A 26,364-nucleotide genomic window follows, 5' to 3' on the forward strand; every position below is an offset into this window, starting at 1 on the left:
TGTTTTTAATTGTAATTATTCTTGGATTGTTTTGTTTTAAAACATTTTTACTTTGTTTTTGTTTTTAAATGTCGTATCTGTGTGCTGCCCTGGATCTTATGGCTTTTTCACATCTTAAAATATTTACAGGCCTTCCAATTAAAGAGTTTCAATGGTAAGTCACTATTAAAAAAGTCACTAAGCTAACATCAAGCTTGCTAAATCAGATCTCCACTGATTTAAGGAAGTAGATTTTACTCACCCCTGCGACATCCCTGTCTCTCTCTCTTACACACGCAACTTCATATACTACTTTCTCACCCCCACAAAGGTAGCCATCCTTTTGACTGTTTCCTGAACTCTGTTGTTCCATTCTGTCTTTGCCCCACTTTCTACTGTTAACCACCAGTACACTGTCCTTGAATGTTGTTTTTGAATTATTATACTTTTAAAACAGTTCTGAGGAGTCTTAATGTACATAAATCATTCCATTTCAGACATGGAGCCAAGCAAAGGCTAAATTAAACCCAACTGAAACTATTAACTCTAATATCTAATAGCCAGCAACATTTAAAACAATGCAGCCTGCAGTTTTCTCAAGGCAAGGTGAGGGGTATTTTTGGCCATTTTAGGGGGTGGGAAGGCAAACTGGCAGACCACAAGCTATCTGTTTTCTGTGTGAACCCTGTTGTCTCTGATTGACCACAGCCACTCCCTAGCAGAACAGACAAAGCTGGTTTTTTACTTAGCCAAAGACAAGCTCAGAAAACAGGTAGCAAGCAGCCTGTGCTGGTTCAGTTGAGAGATGAAAACTCAGTACAAAACTAAGTTGTATAATAGCTTTATTAGAACCAGCTAATAAAATATCTGGAGAATGCAATACCGGTAGCTCCAAGCTAATCCCTGATTGGTTTTGCAGGAGAGTAAATAGAGCCAGTTGTGAGCTATGTATTCAGGACTAGCCAATCTAGCAACAAACCAATGAATAAGATTTAATGTTCTTCAGAACTCTTCTAGTGCAATGTCTATGCCAGGAGTCAGCAAAGTTTTTCAGAAGGGGGGCGAGCCACTGTCCCTCAGACCTTGGGGGGGGGCGGACCCATCCTCTCCCAAAGCCCCCCCTTTCCTGAAAGGACACCCACCCCGCCACCACTCACGCCACCAACGCCTTGTCTTTGGCGGTGGCAACGTCCTCTGCCTCAGCAATTGAACATAATAATGATAATAATGATAATAAAATTTATTATTTATACCCCGCCCATCTGGCTGGGTTTCCCCAGCCACTCTGGGTGGCTTCCAACAGAAATATTAAAATGCACTAATTTATTAAAGATTAAAAGCTTCCCTAAACAGGGCTGCCTTCAGATGTCCTCTAAAAGTCTGGTAGTTGTTTTTCTTTTTGACATCTGGTGGGAGGGCATTCCCCAGAAGGCCCTCTGCCTGGTTCCCTGTAACTTGACTTCTCACAGCGAGGGAAGTGTCAGAAGGCCCTCGGCACTGGACCTCAGTGTCTGGGCAGAACAATGGAGGTGGAGACGCTCCTTCAGGTATACTGGACCAAGGCTGTTTAGGGCTTTAAAGGTCAGCACCGACACTTTGAATTGTGCTCGGAAACATACTGGGAGCCATTGCAGGTCTTTCAAGACCGGTGTTATGTGGTCTCGGCGGCTGCTCCCAGTCACCAGTCTAGCTGCCGCATTCTGGATTAATTGTAGTTTCCGGTCACCTTCAAAGGTAGCCCCACATAGAGCACATTGCAGTAGTCCGAGCGAGAGATAACTAGAGCATGCACCACTCTGGCGAGATGAAGCTGATAAACAGCTGCCCTGGACACAGAATTAACCTGCGCCTCCATTCCTGGGCAAGGTGATTGAGCGAGTGGTTGCTGAACAACTCCAGGCACGCCTGGGAGAAGCAGACCATTGGGATCCCTTCCAGTCAGGATTCAGGCCTCATCATGGGACTGAAACGGCCCTGGTTGCACTGGTGGATGATCTCCGGCGGGCTAGAGACAAAGGTGAGAGCTGTTTCCTAGTCCTGCTGGATCTCTCAGCGGCTTTTGACACCATCGACCATAACATCCTTCTGGACCGTCTAGAGGGGTTGGGAGTTTGGGGCACTGTCATACAGTGGTTCCACTCCTTCCTCCTGGGCCGTGTTCAGAAAGTGGTGGTGGGGGATGAGTGTTCAGACCCCTGGGCTCTCACTTGTGGGGTGCCTCAGCGTTTTGTCCTCTCCCCCATGCTTTTTAACATCTACATGCAGCCGCTGGGAGAGATCATCAGGGGGTTTGGGCTGGGTGTTCATCAGTATGCGGATGATACCCAGCTCTACCTCTCTTTCAAATCAGAACCAGTGAAGGCAGTGAAGGTCCTGTGTGAGTGCCTGGAGGTGTTTGGAGGATGGATGGCGGCTAATAGATTGAGGTTGAATCCTGACAAGGCAGAAGTACTGTTTGTGGGGGACAGGAGGCGGGCAGGTGTGGAGGATTCCCTGGTTCTGAATGGGGTAACTGCTTCTGAAAGTCATTTTGGACTCACAGCTGTCCATGGAGGCGCAGGTCAATTCTGTGTCCAGGGCAGCTATATATCAGCTCCATCTGGTATGCAGGCTGAGACCCTACCTGCCTCCAGACTGTCTCGCCAGAGTGGTGCATGCTCTAGTTATCTCCCGCTTGGACTACGGCAATGCGCTCTACATGGGGCTACCTTTGAAGGTGACTCGGAAACTACAACTAATCCAGAATGCGTCAGCTAGACTGGTGACTGGGAGCGGCCGCCGAGACCACATAACACCAGTCTTGAAAGATCTACATTGGCTCCCAGTACGTTTCCGAGCACAATTCAAAGTGTTGGTGCTGACCTTTAAAGCCCTAAATGGCCTCGGTCCAGTATACCTGAAGGAGCGTCTCCAACTCCATCATTCTGCCCGGACACTGAGGTCCAGCACCGAGGGCCTTCTGGCGGTTCCCTCGTTGCGAGAAGTCAAGTTGCAGGGAACTAGGGAGAGGGCCTTCTCGGTGGTGGCGCCTGCCCTGTGGAACGCCCTCCCAACAGATGTCAAAAAGGAAAACAACTACCAGACTTTTAGAAGACATCTGAAGGCATCCCTGCTCAGGGAGGCCTTTAATGTTTAATAGATTATTGTGTTTTATTTTTCTGTTGGAAGCCGCCCAGAGTGGCTGGGGAGACCCGGCCAGATGGGCGGGGTATAAATAATAAATTATTATTATTATTATTATATTATCCATGGACAGCTGTGAATCCAAAAGGACTCCCAGGCTGTGCACCTGGTCCTTCAGGGGCACAGTTACCCCATTCAGGACCAGGGAGTCCTGTCCCCCGCAAACAGTATTTCTGTCTTGTCAGGATTCAACCTCAATCTGTTAGCCGCCATCCAACCTCCAACCGCCTCCAAGCACTCACACAGGACCTTCGCCACCTTCACTGGTTCTGATTTGAAAGACAGGTAGAGCTGGGTATCATCCGCATACTCATGACCAGACCAGACCAAACCCCCTGATGATCTCTCCCAGCAGCTGCATATAGATGTTAAAAAGCATGGGGGAGAGGACAGAACGCTGAGGCACCCCACAAGTGAGAGCCCAGGGATCTGAGCACTCATCCCCCCCCCACCACTTTCTGAACATGGCCCAGGAGGAAGGAGCGGAACCACTGTATGACAGTGCCCCCAGCTCCCAATCCCTCTAGACGGTCCAGAAGGATGTTATGGTCGATGGTGTCAAAAGCCGCTGAGAGATCCAGCAGAACTAGGAAACAGCTCTCACCTTTGTCTCTAGCCCGCCGGAGATCATCGACCAGTGTGACCAAGGCAGTTTCATACCCATGATGAGGCCTGAATCCTGACTGGAAGGGATCCAAATGGTCCGCTTCTTCCAGGCGTGCCTGGAGTTGTTCAGCAACCACTCGCTCAATCACCTTGCCCAAGAATGGAAGATTTGAGACTGGGTTTGCAAATTGCCAGCCACATAAAATCTGTTTACATGAAGCTCATGGCAAGCTTTGCCATAAAAACTTTGAAGATATTTTGAAAACACGGGATATGGTGCGTGGTCTAGAAATTAAACAGTGTAAATTTTACATGAAATGCCTGTCATGCTGTAAACATAAAATTAAGGTAGCATGAAAGGGCAAAAGCACTATGAGAGAAGTAGCAGAGCCTTTTGAAAGGGTTCACTGTGATCTAGTAGGACCACTGCCATAATCACTTAGAATCACAGAATCATAGAGTTGGAAGAGACCACAAGGGCCATCCAGTCCAACCCCCTGCCAAGCAGGAAATGCCAGCAAAGCATTCTTAACATATGCCTGTCAAGCCTCTGCTTAAAGACCTCCAGAGAAGGAGAGTCCACCACACTCTTTGGTAGCAAATTCCACTGCCGAACAGCTCTTACTGTCAGGAAGTTCTTCCTAATATTTAGGTGGAATCTTCTTTCTTATAGTTTGAATCCATTGTTCCGTGTCCACTTCTCTGGAGCAGCGGAAAACAACCTTTCTCCCTCCTCTATATGACATCCTTTTATATATTTGAACATGGCTATCATATCACCCCTTAACCTTCTCTTCTCCAGGCTAAACATACCCAGCTCCCTAAGCCGTTCCTCATAAGGCATCGTTTCCAGGCCTTTGACCATTTTGGTTGCCCTCCTCTGGACACGTTCCAGCTTGTCAGTATTATTCTTGAACTGTGGTGCCCAGAACTGGACACAGTACTCCAGGTGAGGTCTGACCAGAGCAGAATACAGTGGTACTATTACTTCCCTTGATCTAGATGCTATACTCCTATTGATGCAGCACTTGGAGGGTCCCGATTCTGGCTAACACTTGTGGACCAGAAAACCAGATATGCTTGGACATATGTGATCTCCAAGTAGTCTCAAGCACCAGAAATGTATAAAGGTTTTGTAATTGGGTTAAGACTCATTCTGGTAAAAATATACGAAATCTATACTCTGACCTTGGAGGTGAATTTATGTCTCAGGATTTTGAAGAGTTCCTAAATGTGCAGGGGACAGTGCACCAAGTGTCATCACCCAGGAGTCCCTGGTAGAATGGGATTGCTGAGGTTGTTAACAAGAACCTACAATCTGGGATAAAAAGAATGCTCCATGATGCTCAACTTCCTGATAGTTTCTGGGCTGAGTGTTAACTGTTATACCCATGTGAAAAATCGTTCTTATCATTCTGCATTAACAGTAACACCTTATGAAATGCTTTTTGGAAAACGTCCCTGTCTAAAATATTTTTGCGTTTGGGGCAGTGATGTTATGATGTTATGACCCAGCTAAAGGCAAGCTGCAAGAAAGAGGTATCCCTGGTAAACTTGTGGGGTATCAACAAGGGAATTATCACATTTACCTACCAGACACAAGAAAGTTTCACCTTACCCATAGCATTATGCCATCAGTACACTGGGATGGTGTAGCTGAGTTTCAAGATATTGATGGTCTAAATCAGGCACCCCCAAACTGCAGCCCTCCAGATGTTTTGGCCTACAACTCCCATGATCCCCAGCTAACATGACCAGCGGTCAGGGAAGATGGGAACTGTAGTCCAAAACATCTGGAGGGCCGAAGTTTGGGGATGCCTGGTCTAAATGAAGTATCCCCAGAGAGTACAGCTGATGCTAACAAGCAGCCATCTGATACCGATTCTGATAGTGAGCAGTCAGAGATTGGGGGCTATGAGTTTAAAGAGGAGCAGGAGGCAATGGACTACTCAGACCATACGTTAAGTCCAAAGCTAGCAGTACTTCAAAAATACTAGCAGTATTTCAAAAATTTCAGATGGAAATTTAAAAGCTGACAGTGAAAGTTTACAGGAGCTTAGACGCTCCAATAGGATAACTGGACAGCCACAGTGTTACTTCAACGAACAACAGCTATAGAAGCAGAAACGAAAGGAGCAGTTGTTTAGACGTAGAACTGTTGCTACAGTTGCTGAGGAAATACAAGGGGAAGTTACAAGCAATGTATATTGTAACCAAGCTAATTTTGAAGCAAAAAGTTTTAAAGAGATACAAACTATGCCAAAGTCACAAGCTCAGCTTTGGAAAGGAGCGATAGACTCTGAGTTTGCATCTCTAAATCAAAATAACACCTGGAATTTTGTGAAGCAAACACCTGATATGAGACATAGATTCAAGATGGGTGTTCAAAGTAAAACTTAATGATAAAAATAAAATAATGAGATATAAAACTAGGTTAGTGGCAAGAGGATATCAACAGTTGGAAGGCATTGATTTTGAGAATGTGTATTGTATATATTCAAAAATAAAAAGCAAGCAAAGATATTGCGGGCAAGTTTGTTATTTCATTGTCCCTGCCGCTGCAGACACTCGGTTGGTGCAGATGCCCAACAGTGGTTCCCAATGTGGGGCACACAACCCACAGGGGGCAATTCGAGAATGAATTATTAATAGTTAATGGCCTTTTAGGCTTCCCCCATGTGAATAGGAGATTACTTTTTGAATGATAATAATTGTATGTCATGGGGCATGGCCATGATGCTTAGGTGGGGCATGGCCAAAAAAGGTTGGGAACCACTGATCTAGTAGTTCTAGACAATGCATGCTCTTGATCTGATTGCACATTCCTAGGTTTAGGTGGACTATCATTTTCAAGGTGGAAAGTATTCATCCATGTTTTAATTGCAAGGATTATGTAGACCATGAAATCACTTCAAATAACCAGTAATAATTCACCTGGATAAAAAACCAGCATTAAAATCTCAAACAAAGAATATGAGGGAAAGCAATAATTTGAGACCAGTTCAGTAACAAATACTTTATTTTAAAAGAATAACAAGGTTTCCCACCATAAGTCTAGAAATTAGTATTTTAAAAATCAATTATTACTGGGGTGGTGGTAGTATAAAAGCTTAAGTTGTTTATACAGTGGTACCTTGGTTTTCAAACTTAATCCGTTCCGGAGATCCGTTCCATAACTAAAACGTTCCAAAAGCAAGGTGGATTAATCAGTTTCAGACACTTAAAAACAACACCTAAAACAGCAATTTAACATGAATGTTACTATTTAACGAGACCACTGATCCATGAAAAGAAAGCAATAAACAATGTACTGCAGTCAGACAATCAATCAATTAGTAAAAGAGCCAGACAGACAGACCTCAGCGTAACATTTAAATGGAAGTGTAGCACTCAAATTGTCAGTGTAACACTCAAAACAGAAGTGTGGCACTCAAATTGGAAGTGTGGCATTCAAATAGTCAGCCTAACACTCAAAATGGAGCACGTTTGGCTTCCGGAAAAAGTTTGCAAACCAGAACACTTACTGTACTTCCGGGTTTGCAGCATTTGGGTTCCAAGTTGTTTGAGTACCAAGACATTTGAGAACCGAGGTACCACTGCATACACAAGCAATGAATAGGATCCCTTCTATCTGCAGTTGGAAGAGGGAATTAACACACCTCTTGATTACATGGGGAATTTTGCTAAATGCTGTCGTGCTTTGGTGAGACGCTTGATCCTCTCCTTTAGAGTGTCCCTCACATTGGAAGTATCATGCCTCTCCTGAAGGAGAATGTCAAACTGATCTTTGTTTTGCAAGAGTTGCAGCATTGCATTTTGTAAATTGTCAGCATAATCCTGGAGAACAAATGTCCGAATAATCATGGGAATTTGGGTACCAAGACGGGTTCCTGCACTCTGCAAACAGAATAAGAGAAATGTTTGGGTTTTTAGACTGATTAACAGACAGACAAAACCAGCATTACCAGGAAGCATTATCAAAAGACTATCATTACAACAGGTCATCCACTTCAACACAGGCCACTGGAAGAAGGCTGAACTTTCAAACACAATTTACAAAAAATGAAAGTGCCCTTAGGGTTCTTGTGCTGCTGAGGCAATGGTCTCCCACTCTCTTTCCACATATGCATCAGCACTATGCAATCTCCCCCTCTAGAGATCACACAGTTATTTACTGCATGGCCAGTCTTAAGGTGGGCAGCACATGACCAGCTAGGTAGTACGTGTGATGTCACATTGGACTGTTTTTGAGCACTCTTATTAGGTTAATGAGCCTGCACACTTCTGCAGTTGGCCAAAGAAGTTATACTGCCTCAATCACTCCCACTAACAATCAATCCAAAGAGGAGGGATAATGGGACCTTATTTATTTCACAAACTAGCTGGCCGGGCCATGCGTTGCTGTGGGTTTTTGTGTTAAATGGACCTTTTCCTGTTAAATGGACCTTCAGAGTCTCCCTTTAGAGTCCCCTCACCTGCCCTGTCCCAACCCTGACTCCCCTACTGTAAGTTTCAAAAATAAGACTCCCCCACCACATGTGTTCCTGAAAATGTTCCCACCCCCCACTGCTTTGGCTGACTCAGGGTTCTACCCCCCCATGGCTATGGGTTCCCCCCTCCCGTTGTTGTGCCTCATCCCTGTGCCCCCCCCATTGTGAAAGGCCCTATTCTGTTTGTTTTTGCCTGTGGCCTACTGAATGGTGCAGCCTACTCAGTTTCCCCTGCTTGGCAATGCTGAGGCCTATTGAAAAAGCTGGCCCTTGTTGCTGCAAAAGGACTGTTTTCAGTTGGTTGCTGTGGAATTTTGTGATGTCTGCGCAGCTTTGGAGGCGGCAGGTGCGATCTTCCTTTCTATTGGATGCTGCTGGAGTTTTCAGAGCTTCTGGTGGTGACGTTTAATTTGGGTGCCACTTTTTTATGTTTAATCATTATTTTAGGTGTGAAAGGTGTGGGTTTTTTTGGAAATTTTTAAATGCCAGATCCCTCCCTGATGGGCATGGAACGTTGTGGCCAAATTTGTTACATTACGGTTCAGCAGTTACGGAGAAAGTTATATATATATATATATATATATATATATATATATATATATAGTTCTCTTGTTTCTGGGCCCAGACAATAGAGCAAATGATTTCCCTCATCATTTGAATGCTTCCCCCCCCCTTTTTTTTTACCATGAGAGCCTCCAAGGAGAAATAACCTGATATATGTGCATGTGTAGGTACTTCTTTATTTTGGTTCTTATGTGACATTTATGTTAAGAGCAAGCTACTCCAAAGCAATAGCTTAAAAACTTAAAAACAGAGTTCAGCTATCCTGAGAGAGGAGCGGGAAGGTGGTGGAAGGGTATATCAGCCCAGGAGAAAAGCTATTCAGATCAAAGTTTTGGATATTGTGTTTCTTTATTTTACAACTAGAGTTGTTCCATGTTGTAATGGGAGATTGAGGTGTTAAAGAAGAAGTTGAAACTCACTTTGAAGTAAGCATTCAAGTGGTAAGTCATTTCCTCCATGGAGCATAGCTTTGCAGGAACTTCATCTGATAAATCTTCAACATCTTTTGCTCTAATAGCACTTAAATCTTCACCATAAATACTGTCCTGGGAGTAGACTATTTGTTCCATTTTAAACTGAGTATTGATCATGGATGCCGCAGCTTCTTCTTGCTTCAGTCTTATATCTTCTATATTGCTCTGCATGACACAAGATATTATCTTTTTTTTTTGTTGCACAGTAATTCATTATGAGAACCCCTACACTCAGTGTTCCCAAGTATAATCAGTAAGGCTCAAAAATTACCACCTAAAACTGCTTTACCAATATAGGTCATTAGTCCATTTTGCCCACTACCCTGAATGACAGTTCCAGTGTCTAAGGCAAAGTGTTTTCAGAGATTTAAAAAAACTGGACGCTTCCGCAAGCTGTAGCATGTGTAGATAAATAAGGTAAGGCATTACAAAGCAATTCCATGGGAGCTGGGAAAGGTCAACACTCAAGTACAAATATTTGAAATGCATGAACTCCACAACTGATGGTAGAAGAACAGTTACATTTTGAGAGAACCACAGAATAGCATCTTGCACAGAAATACCAGTGGATAATGCTGCCACTTTTAAAATATAAAGCTACCATTGTGTCAAGAAAGAGCTAGCAATAAATCACACTGTGCAAGTTGGAGTTAACTCTTTAGTAGCAAACACACTATCTGCACAGGAGCGTCAGGCCTAAGGAGCACAACTCATCTCTGGGTCATTCCACATCAAATCAACCCAAAAAACAAGGGTTTTACCACCCACAGTCTCGGATTTTGATGAAACTTGGTGTACACCCTTCTCTTATGGTTGAAAGAAACCCTCTTAAATTTTCCCTATCTCAAACGGTTTAAATTTTATAGCACTTCAAAGTTTCATGAAATCTGTGTTTCTATCCCTCTTGAGATCCTCGGCCTTGTGCAAATTTTATTGTTTTTCTTCATAACCATGACCGGGTTGAACTGACATGGAATAACCCCTCTGGGAGGTCTTACCCCCATAAAGCAGTTGCTGAGACTGAAGGTCCTTGCCTCCCCACAGTTGCCTAAGCCCCCCCTTTTTTCTCCCCAAGCAAGAGACTGCATCTACACCTTGCTAATCTCTCCTTGGCTCTTTTCATACCTCTTTTGGTTCTGGGATACAAGCGGGGAAGGGAGCTTGTCACAGCAGGAAGAAGAGACACTCGTGTCTCTTCTCCAGCCAGACTCATCTCTGCCTCTTGGCCTCCTGCCCTGCTTCAGCGTCTGCCTCTGATTCTGGACCTCCCTCTGCCACAGACTCTCCCAGCTCACTATGCCCTGTTACCTCTTCAGTTTCTGACACCCCCTCTTCTCAGCTTTCTCCCTCTGACAGCTCATTCTTGTCCCACCACCACTCCCTGGGCTCTGAGCAACCAGTCCATGACACATTGGCTCTCTTTAGCAGAGTAGCCCCATCCCTGCATCATATCATCTCCTTCAAGTAAGTAGTTAAAATTAAAAAATTCTGAAGAAGTGTGCATGCACACGAAAGCTCATACCAAAATATAAACTTAGTTGGTCTTTAAGGTGCTACTGAAGGAATTTTTTTATTTTGCTTCGACTCAGACCAACACGGCTACCTACCTGTAGTTAAAATTAAGTCAAACTATTTATTTATTTTTTAAATCTGGGACCAAGGCAGGACCTTTTACACCTGGGGGCAGAGCTCACATAAAGCACTGCTCGTCTGAAGCAGGAGTCAGGGGGAGACCTTTTCAGACTGATGGGCCAGATCTTAATTCTCCCACCCCTGGCTGCCCACCTGTCAATCACCTGACATCATAGTGATATCAAGTGAAGCTGTGCATTAAAGCCCTGATTGTCAGCAAGCACACTAGAGCCATCCTGGTTTTATGGATTCATTACAGGGTTGCCCTGCCCCCCTGTTGTCTTAACAATCATGATTATGACTAAATACATCACTTCTTACCTGAGCAGCTCTCAGAAGATTGTAGAAAGCATCAAAGTGTCGGAAGGCAGTTTGAATAAAATTATCCCTCACAAGTTCTAGAAAACAGGGAGAACCATTTAAAGGCAGAAATCTTAGGAGATAAATTGTGGCTATAATTCCTAAGCAACTGGCCAAAGTAAATAATATACTGTCCTGTGTATTGTTGGGGAAAAAACTGGGGCCCTGGGCTTGTGTCTTTACACACCTTCACCTCTACCAACAAACACACACAGGGGTGCCAACTCTATTTCTGGGCAGGGGGCTGAGCCCCCCCAATAGTGAGGGGGCCGCCATCCCCTACCACTGCTGGGCAAGCGCTGCCCCCCCCCAATGTGGGGAGCAAGTCAGCACCCCTGCACATACAGTTAAATTGTGCAAAATGTTAGAAAAAAAATGACCACTCTTGCTATCGTGTCTCTCCTGGCTACCATTAACCCAACCTTCTACTCAGAGGCATGTCTGCAGATTAGAGTGTTTGTGTGTCTACAATATGTTGAGAGAGAAAGAGAGACTGGGGAAATCAAGTAAATAGTTTCAATGGGAATTGCTTCCTAGGAAGTATTTTGTTAGGATTAGGATCAGAATGATCAACTGACAGAAGACATGTAAGATATTGTGCCATAATAAACAATTATTACTTATAATGTGCTCAATCTCTATTTAATTTTTTTATATTTCATATTTCCTTTCAAGGTCAATATATGCTAAGCACCATGCAGATATAAAAAAGGACACAAGTCATGAAGATCATTGGGTTAATTTGTGTAAGCAAATGAATTATGAGCTCTTACTGACTTTCACAAAGCCAATAAAACATTTAGACTGCAATTCTATACCTAATTACTTGGTATAGAATTACCTGGTATAAAATTCAATGAAATTTACTTTTGAGTGGACATGTTTAAGATTGCACTATAGAAGGTAGTGCTCTTAACAGAGAATAATTTGTTTTTCCGCAAGTTTTGATTGCCCTGCATTTGTCAATCAAAATATTCACAATAGTTAAGTGTATTAAAATTAAAAAAACTATTCTGTTTTAAAACTGCTATTTCTATATTAACAGTACATCAACAACATTCAGAAATGATATATTCCAGACTAAATTATATTCTTAAAATCACACATGAAACCCTTTATATAAACCAGATATTAGAACCAGAAACCATGTTGTTACTGTAAAACATACCTGCTACATCCGTCAACATTTCATCAGCTAGCAATTTCAGCATCATAATTTGTTGTCTGACAATGGTCTCAAAGGTCTTGTAATTAATAAACCCTGGTAGTTCTTTGCCACGATATTTATTTTCATAGCTGTCAATTTCATCTAGCATAGTTTCTCTTACTGCAACATTAAAAAAATTGTGTTAAGTATTCTCCCTCAGCTTTCAAGGCTCCAATACGGATGAAGTTAATAATCATGGCTGCTCCATGAATTATGGAACACACATTTTTTAACCTGCTCTTTTCTGTAAGTCTGATATTGGAAGACGTCTATCTCAAAGGGGGGGGGGGGCTGCATGCATAGGTAAACAAATGTCTGTGCACATGCCCAAAATGAACCTCAGGTTTCTGGAATGATAGGGACAACAACACACAATGTACATGTATCCCATCAAGCACCACACCCACCCACTAGTGTGGATAGGAAATATTGAGGTCAGAGCTCAACTGAAAATGCTCATGAACAAACATGCACAAAAGTGCATATGGAAAAAATGGGTTTGTGCAAACTACATACATGCTATCACACTGATGTGTACACAGCCTGCATGAGAATTGAGGTTAAAAACTGGGTGTTCACTTGCAGAAGAAAAAAAAGAATTTTGAAACCGTTTACCATCTAGTGCATTGCTGTTGACCTCCCCTTGCCATTGATTAAATATATTTCGCACTTTTGTGAACAATCTTGTTTCTTCAAAATCCATTAAATCTTCTCCTTGTACTATATTTAAGAGGTCTTGATTAAAAAGCTTGATTTTCTGTAAAAAGAATATATATACTGTATCTAAATATCTATATATCAATTCTGTCTGTCCAGTTACAATGTACATCTTTTGAAAAAGTGAGTGATTATCCAGAAAGCATCAAGACTTGCCACCAAACATTACGTGCAAATGAAGTTTTACATAGGATAGTAGATGAGGTGAGGATAATTGCTCCCGAAATGAGAATAGTTGAAAGAATGAACAAACCAAAATGCTGGAGCCATTTCAAGCCATTAAAAGGATTGGGGTGGGGGATGAAGGGACATTAGATGACACAGACTGTCAACCTGTTAGGCTTTTAACGTGATGGCTTAAGCTTTATGGCTTATATGAATGAGCAGAGTACAATAATAAAAGAGAAGTGGATAATGTTCAGGGTAGGCACCATCATTCATATTCCATAGTACCATTCATAAACCACCACAAAGATAATGGTTCCCAAATCACATACAAATAAGCTTTACAATCTTAAAGTAGTTCCCTGATGTTACTTTTCAACAAGTAGCCAATACTCATCTTAAGTAAAGTATATCCTTCAAATAGATGATATAGGGTGAATGAGACATAATATTTAAAGAGAAGCCACAGCAGAGTCATTACATGCTGTGCAAGCATGACTTTCTACCTGTTTTGCAATGTACATAACTTTCAGCTCTCCTAACTATTGTCTGTCTGGACTTAGATTCACTATTCACAAGGTAATAAAAGAGATAATTGATGGGAAAGGACAATAGGACCTTCAGGTATAGGGCGGTATAGAAAATAATAATAATAATAATAATAATAATAATAATAATAATAATAATAATAATAGCCTCTGGAACTTAGTATTGTACCAGTGCTTTTAGTCCAGTTGAAGCATATGGCTGTCCAATCTTTTAATGCAAAAAGGGTGCTAGGCTGCAACCACCTCCCATCACCCATTTGTTAAGAGTCCAGCAACATCTGGAGAGGGACATGCTCCCCACCCCTGTTCTTCACTAGGTGGTTGGTGTTTATTTGGTCTTTCATCATCAACATTCTTTTTAAACATGCATTATTGCATTGAAGCTCAGAAATGTCTGGCAGTGTTCAAGGCCGAAACCTCTACCAAAATTACATACTGATATTTAGGTAATTGGTTTTCAGTTTCCTGAGAAACGCACATATTAAAATTTTCAGGCATTCCAGAAATAAAATTGGAAACCCCACATTTACTGGTATTTACCTGTATGAGGAAAAGCATCTTCTCTTCCATGCTTCCAGGCACATCTGGACCACATTTTCGCAGCTCTGCATTTGTTTCATCTAGCTTTTCCTTAATTTGTTTTTGCAAAGTTGGCAATGTTTTCTGAAAGACAGACATGCACCAAGAAGGAAAGTATTCAGTCTTAATTCTCAGAATGTTTCAACACCTCTTTAGAGTGAATTCACAGAATCATCCACAGAATCTGACACTTTTTTTGTTTTTTGTTTTGCATAATAATCTTTATTTAATTTACATATTTACAACCAAATATATTTCTTTTACATCAAATTTTCTTCAACTTTGTTTTTACATAAAGCGAAACCTCTCAAAACTTACAGAGAAAAGAGAGAGAAAAAAAACAATAGTAAGTGAAACAAGAAAAAAAGAAAAAATTAAAAAAGGAAAAAAGATTTGCATTAAATATAAAAAAATATTGATACAGATATTAAAATATGACTTCCACTCTACCTTCGATTGCCTTTTTAAAGACTTACTTTATATTTGCGCGGTTTATCTTTCTTTATGTTTGAGGTCATAGATCTATTGTTGTCAATTTTCCCCCACATGTATTGAATTTCTTTTTCATGCTTATGTCATTCCAACTCATCCACTCCATATATTTGTCAAATTGTCTTTTTATCTAATACATTGAATTTATTATTCTACCTAAATTGCCAATAAAGAAAATTAAGCCATAATTGTGAGATCGTGTTCATTTTGCTGGTTTTGTTTATGGTGTTAACATCCTATCCATATATTTCACAAACTTTCCCCATTCTCTATCATACGTTTCGTTATCTTGCTGTCTTATTTTTGATGTTAGTCTAGCGACTTCCATGTATTCCACCATCTTTGTACGCCAGTCCTCTATTGTTGGAATTTTATCTTGTTTCCATACCTGAGCTTTACATCATTTTTGTCTACATCCTCCCCCACCATTCCTAAAAGGAAGGCCTCTGGCTTTTTCTTTATTGTGTATCGTAAGATCTTTTTTATTTCATTGTATATATTCTCCCAATAGTTCTTTACCTTTTGGCATTGCCACCACATATGGATGAAATTGCCCTCTTGAATTCCACACTTCCAGCATTTTTTATCCCTGGACTTAAACATTTTGAACAGCTTCATCGGTGTGAAATACCACCTGTACATCATCTTATAGAGATTTTCTTTCAATGATGTACAAGCCGTAAATTTCATTTTTACATTCCATAGTTTCTTCCATTCTGCGTAATCAATGTTACGTCCTAAGTCTATAGCCCATTTAATCATGACAGACTTGGTTTGTTCATATTTTGTCTTCCACTCTAGTAGAAATTCGTAAATTTTAGATAGCTTTTTTGTGTTATTATCCATTGCTATTTTCTCCAGTACTGTCTTTGATTGCTCAAACCCCTTTGCTCTTTTGCATTTCACAAATGTGCTATAGATTTGTTGATATTCCCACCATCCTTGTACCATATCTTTTAACTCTTCATATGTTCTCATTTTAAATGTATTATTTTCCACTGTTATTATATCCCTATATGTCAGCCAATTTCCCTTCATATTAAGCTTCTTCACCGATAGGGCCTCTTGGGGTGATAACCATCCTGGAGTCTTCCTTTCAAACCATTCCCTATATCTCAGCCACACTTCCAGCAGTGGTTTCTTTATGGTGTGTTGTAGGAAGTCTCTATGGACTTGTGCCTTGTCATACCACAGGTACGCGTGCCAACTGAATCGATTTTGAAAGCCTTCCAGATCTAATAGTTCTACCTTTTCCAATTTTATCCAATCCATTAGCCATAATATACAAGCAGATTCATAATATAAACCAAGGTCTGGAAGGGAGAAGCCACCCCTTTCTTTTTTATCATTTAATATTTTAAATTTTACCCTGGGCTTCTTACCTTGCCATATAAACCTTGAGATTACCCTTTGCCACTCTTTATATTGTGTTGTACCTGTGATAATTGGAATTGTTTGAAACAGAAAAAGTAACTTTGGTAGAATTGACATTTTTATAGCCGCCATTCTACCACACCATGATAGATTCAGTTTATTCCATGTTTCCAGGCTAAATTTCACTTCCTTCCCAGAATCTGACACTTGACTGAGATAAATGCAATTGCAGCTGCTTAACACTGGTGGTGAAACATAAAAGCCACCAACTTTAGTGACATGTAGTTTTCCTCTGCTGGTGTTTTTTTTTAACAGTATAAATCTTGAGAAAGCAGAAGATGTTATTTAACTCTTTCCCCTCCAGTCATTTCCCCACTTTTTTTAAAGCAAAAAATTATCAATAGAAGTCAAAGATTGAAAACAATTTTTCTTTTTTTTTCTTTTAAAAAACTGAAATATAAATAAAACCAATCATTGAAAAATACATTATGTACTAAAATTACAGATTAAAATACATATTAACTTACATGTTTGGATAGGCTTTCCTAAACAAGTAAGTTTTTCGTGGACATTAAAAAAGGATACAGAGGAAATGCTTCCCCAGCAAAGACAACGTACGGTACATACAATTATTTCAAAGCACTAACAACATTAGTTATTTAAGTGTATCAGTATTCTCTTACGCTAATGTGCTCTATCAGCTCCTGTGTAAGCCTTTCTGCCAAAAGTGGGATGGTAGCTCTGCCTTCCTCCAAAAGAGATCTAGCAGGAAACAAAAGTGAGTAATTGCAGGCAGTCAGGTAGGCAGTTCCCAATATTCAGTCAAATGGGACTCGTTTAAACAGTCTTTGGAATGATCAGACCCAGTGTGTGGAGTACTGCAGCCTGAAGTGTCAACCTGATGCTCTCATTGGATGCATACATTCACTTTCTGTACTTTTCCATGTATTAAGACGAGGTTTTTTGTTATGTTTGAAACTGAAAAATTGGGGGTTGTCTTATACACGGATAGTGCATGGGGGGGACAAGGGATTGGTTGCTGCCACAAGCAGGAGGTTTTGAGTGGTGATTGGGCGGGTGATTGGTGTGGCTGCAGCAATGGGCGTTCTCGACTGGCTGTTGCTGCAGCAATAGGCGTTCTCGACTGGCTGTTGCTGCAGCAATTCAGCGGGCAGTATGTGGCTGCGGGTGGCGAGGGCGCAGACAATTGGTGGCTTTCATGATGCATGTGAGTGGCATTGTAGGTCAGGCAGGTGAGCGGTTTTCGGCAATCCCCTCCCAAAGCTCAACAAGTGGGCAATTTCCCCCCATTTTATCAATTTTGAGCCCTCCCCCAATGTCTTATACACAGGGGCGTGTTATAAAATACGGTAATTGGGCATTGTATTTCAACCAAGTAAGACCACAATGAACATGATGCAGGGATTCCTTTCTTTCTTTTTAAAAATAAGGCTACCTGAAAAAGTCATGTTCTTCAAAAAATTCTCTCTCTTTCTCAATTGCATCTCCCAAAGTCACTTTGTTGTTGATATCACTTTGCCCACGACACTTAACGATCATATATCCTTTTCTCAGGGGGACTCTTTGATTCCGGATTATGTCCACCACTTCTCTCTCTGTTCCCTTGTCGACCAAGTCAGGCTTGGTCAGGATGCCTGTGAAATAATGGATGCATAGGAAGAAAAGTATTTTATCTTAGTTTTTTTTTTTAAGAAAAGGTAGTACATATTCTGAACCAGGTCGCCTTTGAACCCATGGGGCCTGTATGGGGGGTGGGGAAATGTCTCTAAACTTCCTCACCACTATGAAATTATGGTGACTGTCCACATTTTTTGGATTAGGAAACAGAGGACTTCAAAGTGAGAGCATGTGTGTTTGAGGCCTGCCTACCAAAGATGACTGAGAGGACAGACCATTTTCTTCTCCGACATCTCAAGTATTTATTGGAAAAAAACAAGTTTATTTCTTACAAAATAGTTTTAGAATGTTCACATGGAACACTCAAAGAAGATTGCAGAACAGCTTCACTAGCCTGCTGCCCTCCAGATGTTTTAGACCAGGCATCCCGAAACTTTGGCCCTCCAGATGTTTTGGACTACAATTTCCATCATTCCTGACCACTGGTCCTGTTAGCTAGGGATCATGGGAGTTGTAGGCCAAAACATCTGGAGGGCCGCAGTTTGGGGATGCCTGTTTTAGACTTCCAAGTCCTACCATCTCTGACTCTTGGGCAATCTTGGATGGAGGCCAATGAATGTTGTAGTCCAGTACATCTAGAAGACACCAGGTTGGCAAAAGCTGTTTCAGAGAATATATCTATGATGGGAAATAGGAGATATTCTTATGTCCTATCAGAAAAGCCTGCTGGATCAGGCCAATGGTCCACCTAGTCTAGCATCCAGTCCTCATGGTAACCCAACCACATGACTATGGGAAACCTGCAGATCCACACCATACATGTAAAGAAGAAGAGTTTGGATTTGATATCCTGCTTTATCACTACCCGAAGGAGTCTCAAAGCGGCTAACAATCTCCTCCCCCCCCCCCCACAACAGACACCCTGCACAGGAGTTCCCCGAAATAATCTGGGGAACTGTAGTTTCCCCTTCACAGAGCTACAATTCCCAGCACTCCTAAACTACAGTTCCCAGTATTTAAATGTATGGTGTGGATCTGTTCTCCATTTGGAAGTAAAGTATTGCATAAGGGTGCAGTGGGGAAGGAGAAAGACAGCCTGGACTCAGCCTGGGGAATCCAGCAGCAGCAGGGCCTGGAAGTCTTTCTTTTGTGCTACTGGAACAGCTTGCAGTTGCAAGAAATGGCTGGCCATCTGATAGTAGCTGAAAGAGAGACTGTATCAGATGAGCTGCAGAACTAGTAGGAATCCAGCTGGTCCAATACAAGTACTGTATTTGGTTTGGCTCCCCAGTCTGTGCAATCTGTCACTACCTGATATACAGATTTCTATTGCCTCACCATGCCTGCTGTCTGGAGCCTAACCTATATGGTCTTGGACCATGTTACCAGCCTCTGCTCCTTTGGACCCATGACTGCTGCCCTTGACCCACACAGATTCTGGACCACACTGCTTGCTGCTGAGTCCATCCTTCCCACCCAACCCCCAATATGCTTCTATTTCTCTGTACAGATGTGCAGTTCACAACAGCAAAGAGCCACAACAGAATTAGCCAGAAGAATTCAGCCTGCCATGTGAAGCGTGCTGGTCTAGAATATCATGAGAATATTCACAAAATATATAGCTGATAAGTCTCCATTTAAGTAAATGCAGCAGAAAGAGGGTAGATTTGAGGGCTAACACAAAATCATAGCAAAAACTGATTAGATGCTTGGCAAAATGATAAAGAAGAGAATAGGCTATGGTAAGACCTCTAAATAAAATCCTGAATGACACAAATCAAACAGTGGTAGGATTCCTGCAGTAATAACCTATCCTCCCTGTAGTTAAAAACACCACCACCACTTTTAAGTGCTTATTTAACTTACCAAGTGTTCTCTCCCCCTTGGGATCTACTTCTTGAGCCATTTTCAGTGCCTCTGTTGTTGCAATGTCTACATTACTTGGCACCACTACCAAATTGATTGTTTCTTGTTTGTTAATATACTTCTTAATTAACTTTATTATCTGTAACAAAATTCAGACAATAAGAGCTGTGTTATATGGCACCTTATAAAATGAATAAATACAGCCAACTAAAATTTTATACAAAACTGGAACAATAGAAGAATCTCTTGTGCCAAAGCAGTGGATTTATTAACACAACTGCTGTCTTGAACTAATCAAGGAATTGGGAGTGATCAACGTTGTTGTACTTTCACACCCATCAGGCCCAACCAGCATGGGATGATGGGAGTCCGAGTCCAATATCATCAGGTTTCCCACTGCTGTGTTACAGTGTTATTTATATTCCAATGTCTACCAAGGATTTCAGTGCAATATACAAAAAATTACAAAAATTAAAACAATAGATAAAGCAAACAAAGCAAGCAGCAAATAAAAAGCAGCTATTAAAATTGTGTTTTTTTAATGTGGTAAAAATGTTTTAGAATGTATCAAAGGTGGCATGAGGCATACCTCCAAGCCAGTGTTCACCCGACCTCCTGACAACTGAGTCGCTGATGCTTACCTGGATGGAGAGGTGTGGTGCAAGTGCACCAGCAGAAGTGCCAGATTGGTTTTGCTAGTGTGTTTCAACCTTCCTGACCTCCCCACCACCTCACCTCTCTCTTTCCTGTAAGCAGCTCTCAGGAGCTCAGGGGAGCACCAGTGCTCCACCATGCCACCCACTTCTGCCTCTAACTGGAGCACCACCCCTAAAATCCCTTCTCCTTTGTAGATGTAAGCTTTACCTCCAATGGGTGGCATTTGGAGAAGAGCTTCATACCTTTAGCATGTGGACATGTCAGTAAAGGAGGAGGCACTCCCATACTTTGATGTACCCACCCAATTCATTTTCAGGATCCTACCAGTTCTGAACACAATCTTCTTTTTACCTGCTGTCCAATGTCTTTTGGCTGATCACCCACAGCCACTCTTGCGATTCCTGGCAGGTCAATCAGAGTCAGGTCCGGAACATCCGAGGAGCTGATTTCCAAGCTAATTAATTCTGAGCTAATGCCTGATCCAGAGCCAGCCATTGCATTCTGGGCTGTATTGCAGGAGGAAAAACAAAGCAATAGAACAGGAATCTTTGGGGGGAAATATGTTCCTACAGAGTACAGACCAAAAAGTGAACACTTCAGCAGAAATGTGTTCTTCTGTAATAGAATGAGGCAGAAAAGGAAACTAATTGCAAAGATAAGCATTTGGAATTTCTGCTTGGTGCAAGGGAAGAAACTGAAAACCATCACAGAAAAACTCTTGTTGTTTTATGTATAGCCCAACCCTAATAACAATTTAATATCTTTTTGGCTGCCCACTAGAGGATATACAAAAAATGAATTTAGATAGCAATTCTATGTGCATCGATGTGCAAACTAGCTCTCCTGAACAATGAGACGTGCTTCCGTGTCAACATCCATAGGATCGCACTGTGAGCGACAGTTACCTCTAATGATTTCTTCTTCCACTTGTCTCGAGCTAGTCATATCTTTCACTGTGTTCAGATATGAAATTTTCCCTTTCCATTCCTTCGTGTTGTGTGTTTTCTTCAGCTTGAGCTCTAAGGGGCATCTCGTAACAATACCTGTAAAGTGAAAAAGCAAGCATGAAGGAATGGGATTGTAGAAGGAATGGAAGATGACAGGGAAAGGCAAAGGGAGCCCTACTCTATCTTGAATGTCACCAAAACATGGGTGGGCCAAGGAAAGCCTGGTTGTATCAGCAGGCAGAACACTTAGAACGCAAGAGCCCTGTTGGATCAGGCCAAAGGCCCATCTAATCCAGCATCCAGTTCTCACAGTGGCCTACCAGATGCCCATGGGAAGACTATAAGCAGAACCTGGATGTAACAGCCCTCTCCCCATTTGTGATTTTCAGTAACTGCTATTCAGAGGCATACTGCCTCCGACAGCAGACGTGGCCCATAACATTACAACACTACTGAAGTCTTTAGGCACAGAGAAAGTGGCTTATTAGTATAGTTGGGTCTTTGCATCCTTCAAATGGCAGAGAGAGAGAGAGAGAGAGAGAGAGAGAGAGAGAGAGAGAGAGAGAAGAAAGAAAGAAAGAAAGAAAGAAAGAAAGAAAGAAAGAAAGAAAGCTGTTTAGTCATAAAGAGAGTAATATCCTGTGGATTACAAAATACTAATAAAAAGTATTAAACCAATTTCATGGGGAATGAAAGTTACTTATAGGGCTTAGAAAAAATAAAAAGGCAACCCAAAGTAGCAAAAGAGTTGCCAAGAGAATCTCCCCAAGGAAAAGCATGTCATAAACTGGGTGCCACCACCAAGAAAGCCCTCTCTTTAAAAAAATAATTAGTTTTAAAATATATTTCTTAAGTTTACAAAAATTACGTGCATTGTCTCTTTTTTCAGGTTGCGTTTCGAACCACCTCCCTTTATATCAGATGGTGGAAGCCCCCAGAGGAGAGACTCTGAAGACAGTCTTAATATAGAGATTGATTATTGCATCACATTGACTCATGGAGATGTTGGGCATTTCAAAGAGGAAAAACTGGGGTGGGGGTGGGGAATTCTCACCACTGCCCCTTGGAAGAGCGACTCCAGAAAGAGCTTCCAGAACTGAGCTTTTCCCTGAGCTCTGATCTCCAATCACAGCAATTGCTGGCAATGCCAAGTCCTTCTCCACTCCAAGGGCTCTCAGAGAATCAATAAGGTCAATACATGGGCGGACTTTCTCTTCATACTGAGTGCTCAAGACACTTGTATTCTGAAAGAAAAACAAAACAAAAGTGCACCTGTGACCAGAACTAGAATTAGTTATCATGTCCAATAAACCATTTTCACCAATAAATATCAGTGATCATGTGGAGCAGCAACTGTTTTCTGAAGTGCCTTCCACCTGCTCATATTTGCACATACCTGCAATAATATATGGGTACTTCCTATACATCCTTATCATGGGCATCACTATAAGACGTGCCAAGGTGGATCAAGCCAAAGACTCAGCTAGTCCAGCATCCCGTTCTTATAGTGGCCAACCAGTTGCCTATGGGAAACTCACAAGCATCACTTGAGGGCAACTGTGCTCTCTCTGCTTGTGACTCCCAGAATCTGGAATACAGAGACATACTGCATCTGACAGTGGAGATAGAACTTAGCCCTCAACATAGCCTGTTCCTCCAAAATTTTGTCTAATCCTCTTTCAAAGCCATCCAAGTTGGTGACCCATCACTATATCTTGTGGGAGTGAACTCCAAAGATTAACTAAGTGTTGTTTGAAGAAATACTACCTTTGGTCTGCCCTGAATCTTCCAAAATTCAGCTTTATGGGATAACCTCCCCACCCCACCCCCAGGCTCTAGCATTATAAGAGGGATGATTCAAACTTTAAATATTTATGGTTTCCTTTCTCCCAGAATCCTTACTGGGGTATCCAAGTCTACTGCGTCGTGGTATTTAAGAGGTATCCCATGAAATTAAAAAATAATTTGCCCTTACAGATGTTGATTCATAGCTGTGCATTTCTGATAGTACGTCTATAAGTTTACTCTTCAGTGGAGAGGCATCATTTTCCTTTTTACTCTTCTGTGGATTGGAGTCATTTTCCTTTTCACACTTGACCGACATGTTGCTCCCTCAGAATTAAAATATTTTCGTAGATTGGAAAATCAGTTTGCCTGGTCTTAGTAAGAAAAAAATATTTTGATTTTATTCTGATGTGTAGGCTGCTTCTGAGAGAAATTCTGAGGCCAGTATCTTTGGTGGAAGTAAATTGCTCTTGAACTATTAAAGCCTGAGCCACCCCCCTTCTCCCACACCAGTCAGTGGTTTGTATTTTCCGCTGTTAACTGGTTGGAAAACTATCCATGATAGCAAAGTTAAATCCGAATACAGTATATGTAACCTTGTTACATATCTCTTGGGTTTTTTGGGGGATATATTTTAAAGAACTATGAACACTGGTAGTAAGTTTACTGACCTCCCATTCAAGATAATGAGCCAGACACTTTGCAGTGAGCTCAGCAATCCATACAGAAGTTTAAGGGTGCCATTGAACTGCATGATGCCCTAAGTATTTGCAAAGATCCCTAGCCATTGACTCTACATTGGTGTCAATTTTACACATCACGTGGGAAGACAAGCGAACTAATATCAGTGTCCTGGAAGAAGCAAAGATCACCAGTGATTCTTCAAAATCAACTTTGTTGGACTGGTCATGTTGTGCGGATGCCCGATGATCATCTTCCAAAGCAACTACTCTATTCTGAACATAAAAATGGAAAGCGTAATGCTGGTGGTCAACCAAAGAGGTTTAAAGACTGTCTCAAGGCAAATCTTAAAAAATGGAGTATAAACACTGACAACTGGGAAACACTGGCCTGCGAGCGCTCCAGTTGGAGAACAGCCTTTACCAAAGGTGTCATGGGCTTTGAAGAAACTAGATCTCAGGACACAAGGTAGAAATTTGCTAAGAGGAAGGCACGCTTGGCAAATCCACACCTTGATCAACTCCCGCCTGGAAATCAACGTCCCACTGTGGAAGGACGTGTGGATCCAGAATTGGCCTCCACAGTCACTTACAAACCCATTGTTAAAACCGTGTTTATGGAAGACAATCTTACTCCGCTACGAGAGATCGCCAAAGAAGGTGTCAATCCCTATCCCCCTCCCCATTCAAGGCTCCTAGCATTAGCCATACCTCCCTGATCTACCCAGTCAGAATTGGGCTACACCATTCCTGTAACGTTAAGGAAAACCAAATTCTATTGCATGCAACCCAGTATCTGAGCAGCAAGAGAGTCCACATGTACCTGCACTATTCCAGGGTTTGGCTTCCTTAGAATGACGATCTATAGAGCCTGTGCTGTCGTTAGTCACAACCTATACACAACCTAAGAATAGAATGGAGTCGCATTAGCACTCAACAAGTTCTTGCTTCCCCATTAGGTTTCCAGGGAAGCCTCAACCCACAATGCTGGGTTCAGCATAGAGCAAGACAGCACCTCCAGCTTCCAGCATCCATCAAACTCACTCACTCACTCACTCACTCACAGCCTCTGCACCCTCAGTTTGCTGTTCCCCTTCCTAAGATGAGGTGGGGAAAAGCTCACCCATTCCTCTCTAGGGCAACAGTGCTCACTCTTTAAGATGCAGATGATGGGTATTTGGCTAGGGCAATTACCTTGACAAAGGAAGTTGTTTGACTAGTTCAGCAAGTTTCCTCTTATAGATGTAACCTTCTCATAAACTGGACTACAGCTTTTGAAGAGATCCCTGGGTATCATCCATACTGACCCCCCAAATCTTTAGCGATATATAGTGGAATGCCACATAAGAACCACTCTTGAGTCTCTTATTTGTAAATTAAGAATGTGTTTACTTTTGACATGCCACAGACATGCTTCCTAAACCTTTGAATTCAATTTGGCAGTCTCTCTGCCTGCCATGAGATCATCTGTTCCACACATAGAGTAAGCCGAGTAGCATGCACATGGGCTTGAGACAGGAATTCTGGATTGGGATGCTAATTCCAAGGATGGACATTAGAAGGGAACAGGGGCCAGAATGGTACAAAACAGCGATAGTCACCTGTAGGTCTGCTCCCAAGGAGGAAAATGTGGCAGAGCCTGTTCTTATAGCAAGGCAGGCACTGGGCCACACCGGGGTGGGGGTGGGGTGGCATGTCCACTCAGCCAGCGATCAGCCCACACTGCATGAACACTCTCATACTTGCAGGCAGATACCTCACAAAGACAATGTGATGCAGGCAAAAAACATTCACACACACAAACACACTTGCTGGCTGGGAGAGCAGACCAGGCATCAGCCAGGATGCTACAAACCAGCTCTTCCTTGTTTAGTACTTTCTGTAGGTCTTCTCCAAGGATAGCCAGCATGGTGCCTTCAATCCCACTCCTAACCAGCAGGGACAATGGTTATGGATGTTGGAAGTTGTAACCCAACAATTTCTGGAGGGCACCACGTTGGCTACCCTTGAATGGGGCAGTGAGCAACATTCCCTCCTCCCCCTACAACTCATTGAGACTCCTCTGCTCGCAGACATTTACTGTAATCCACCTGGGGGGTCATTACTTTCCAGGCTCTCCCCTCCCGCTCCTCAAATGGAAATCCAGCCTGCAGGCTGATTATACTGTGGAAGGATTCTTACCTCTTGCTCTGGGAGAAAATGCTGCTTTCCTGATGCTCTTGTTTCTGTTGTGTCAGACCAGCAGTGCACAGCATCAGCTCCGCCTTTTCTGTTCAGGGAAATCGAAACTTAAAAGGCATCTGACCAATGGCATTAACACACACCAAAAGCAATATCCCAAGGTTCCCAGAACACAGAAGGTTTTGCAGAACACAGAAAGGAAATCGAAACATAATGCTGTCTCATCATGATGAAACGAAAC

The 26,364-nt window shown here is 42.1% G+C and overlaps 1 protein-coding gene across 3 annotated transcripts; it reads right to left on the bottom strand.

Moving 5' to 3' along the window:
* Nucleotides 1-6,769: 6,769 nt before the first annotated feature.
* Nucleotides 6,770-26,183, bottom strand: LOC118084932 (interferon-induced GTP-binding protein Mx1-like). Of its 3 annotated transcripts, XM_088667874.1 has the most exons (15): nt 26,124-26,183; nt 24,766-24,846; nt 23,489-23,636; nt 22,532-22,721; nt 21,436-21,573; nt 20,882-21,036; nt 19,874-20,012; nt 17,826-18,024; nt 17,053-17,131; nt 14,465-14,587; nt 13,110-13,251; nt 12,456-12,614; nt 11,249-11,325; nt 9,242-9,460; nt 6,770-7,665 (listed from the first exon to the last, which is right to left on the bottom strand). In XM_088667874.1, exons 3-15 carry the CDS (start codon nt 23,579-23,581, stop codon nt 7,435-7,437), a joined length of 1,944 nt encoding a protein of 647 aa, XP_088524000.1. In that variant the 5' UTR covers nt 23,582-23,636; nt 24,766-24,846; nt 26,124-26,183; the 3' UTR covers nt 6,770-7,434. The 3 variants fall into 3 exon arrangements, with proteins under 3 accessions (XP_088524000.1, XP_034970966.3, XP_088524001.1); XM_035115075.3 differs by lacking the exon at nt 24,766-24,846; XM_088667875.1 differs by lacking the exon at nt 12,456-12,614.
* Nucleotides 26,184-26,364: the final 181 nt, after the last annotated feature.

Source organism: Zootoca vivipara, chromosome 4 (genome assembly GCF_965207765.1).
Source record: "Zootoca vivipara chromosome 4, rZooViv2.hap1.1, whole genome shotgun sequence".
Lineage (NCBI taxonomy): Eukaryota > Metazoa > Chordata > Lepidosauria > Squamata > Lacertidae > Zootoca > Zootoca vivipara.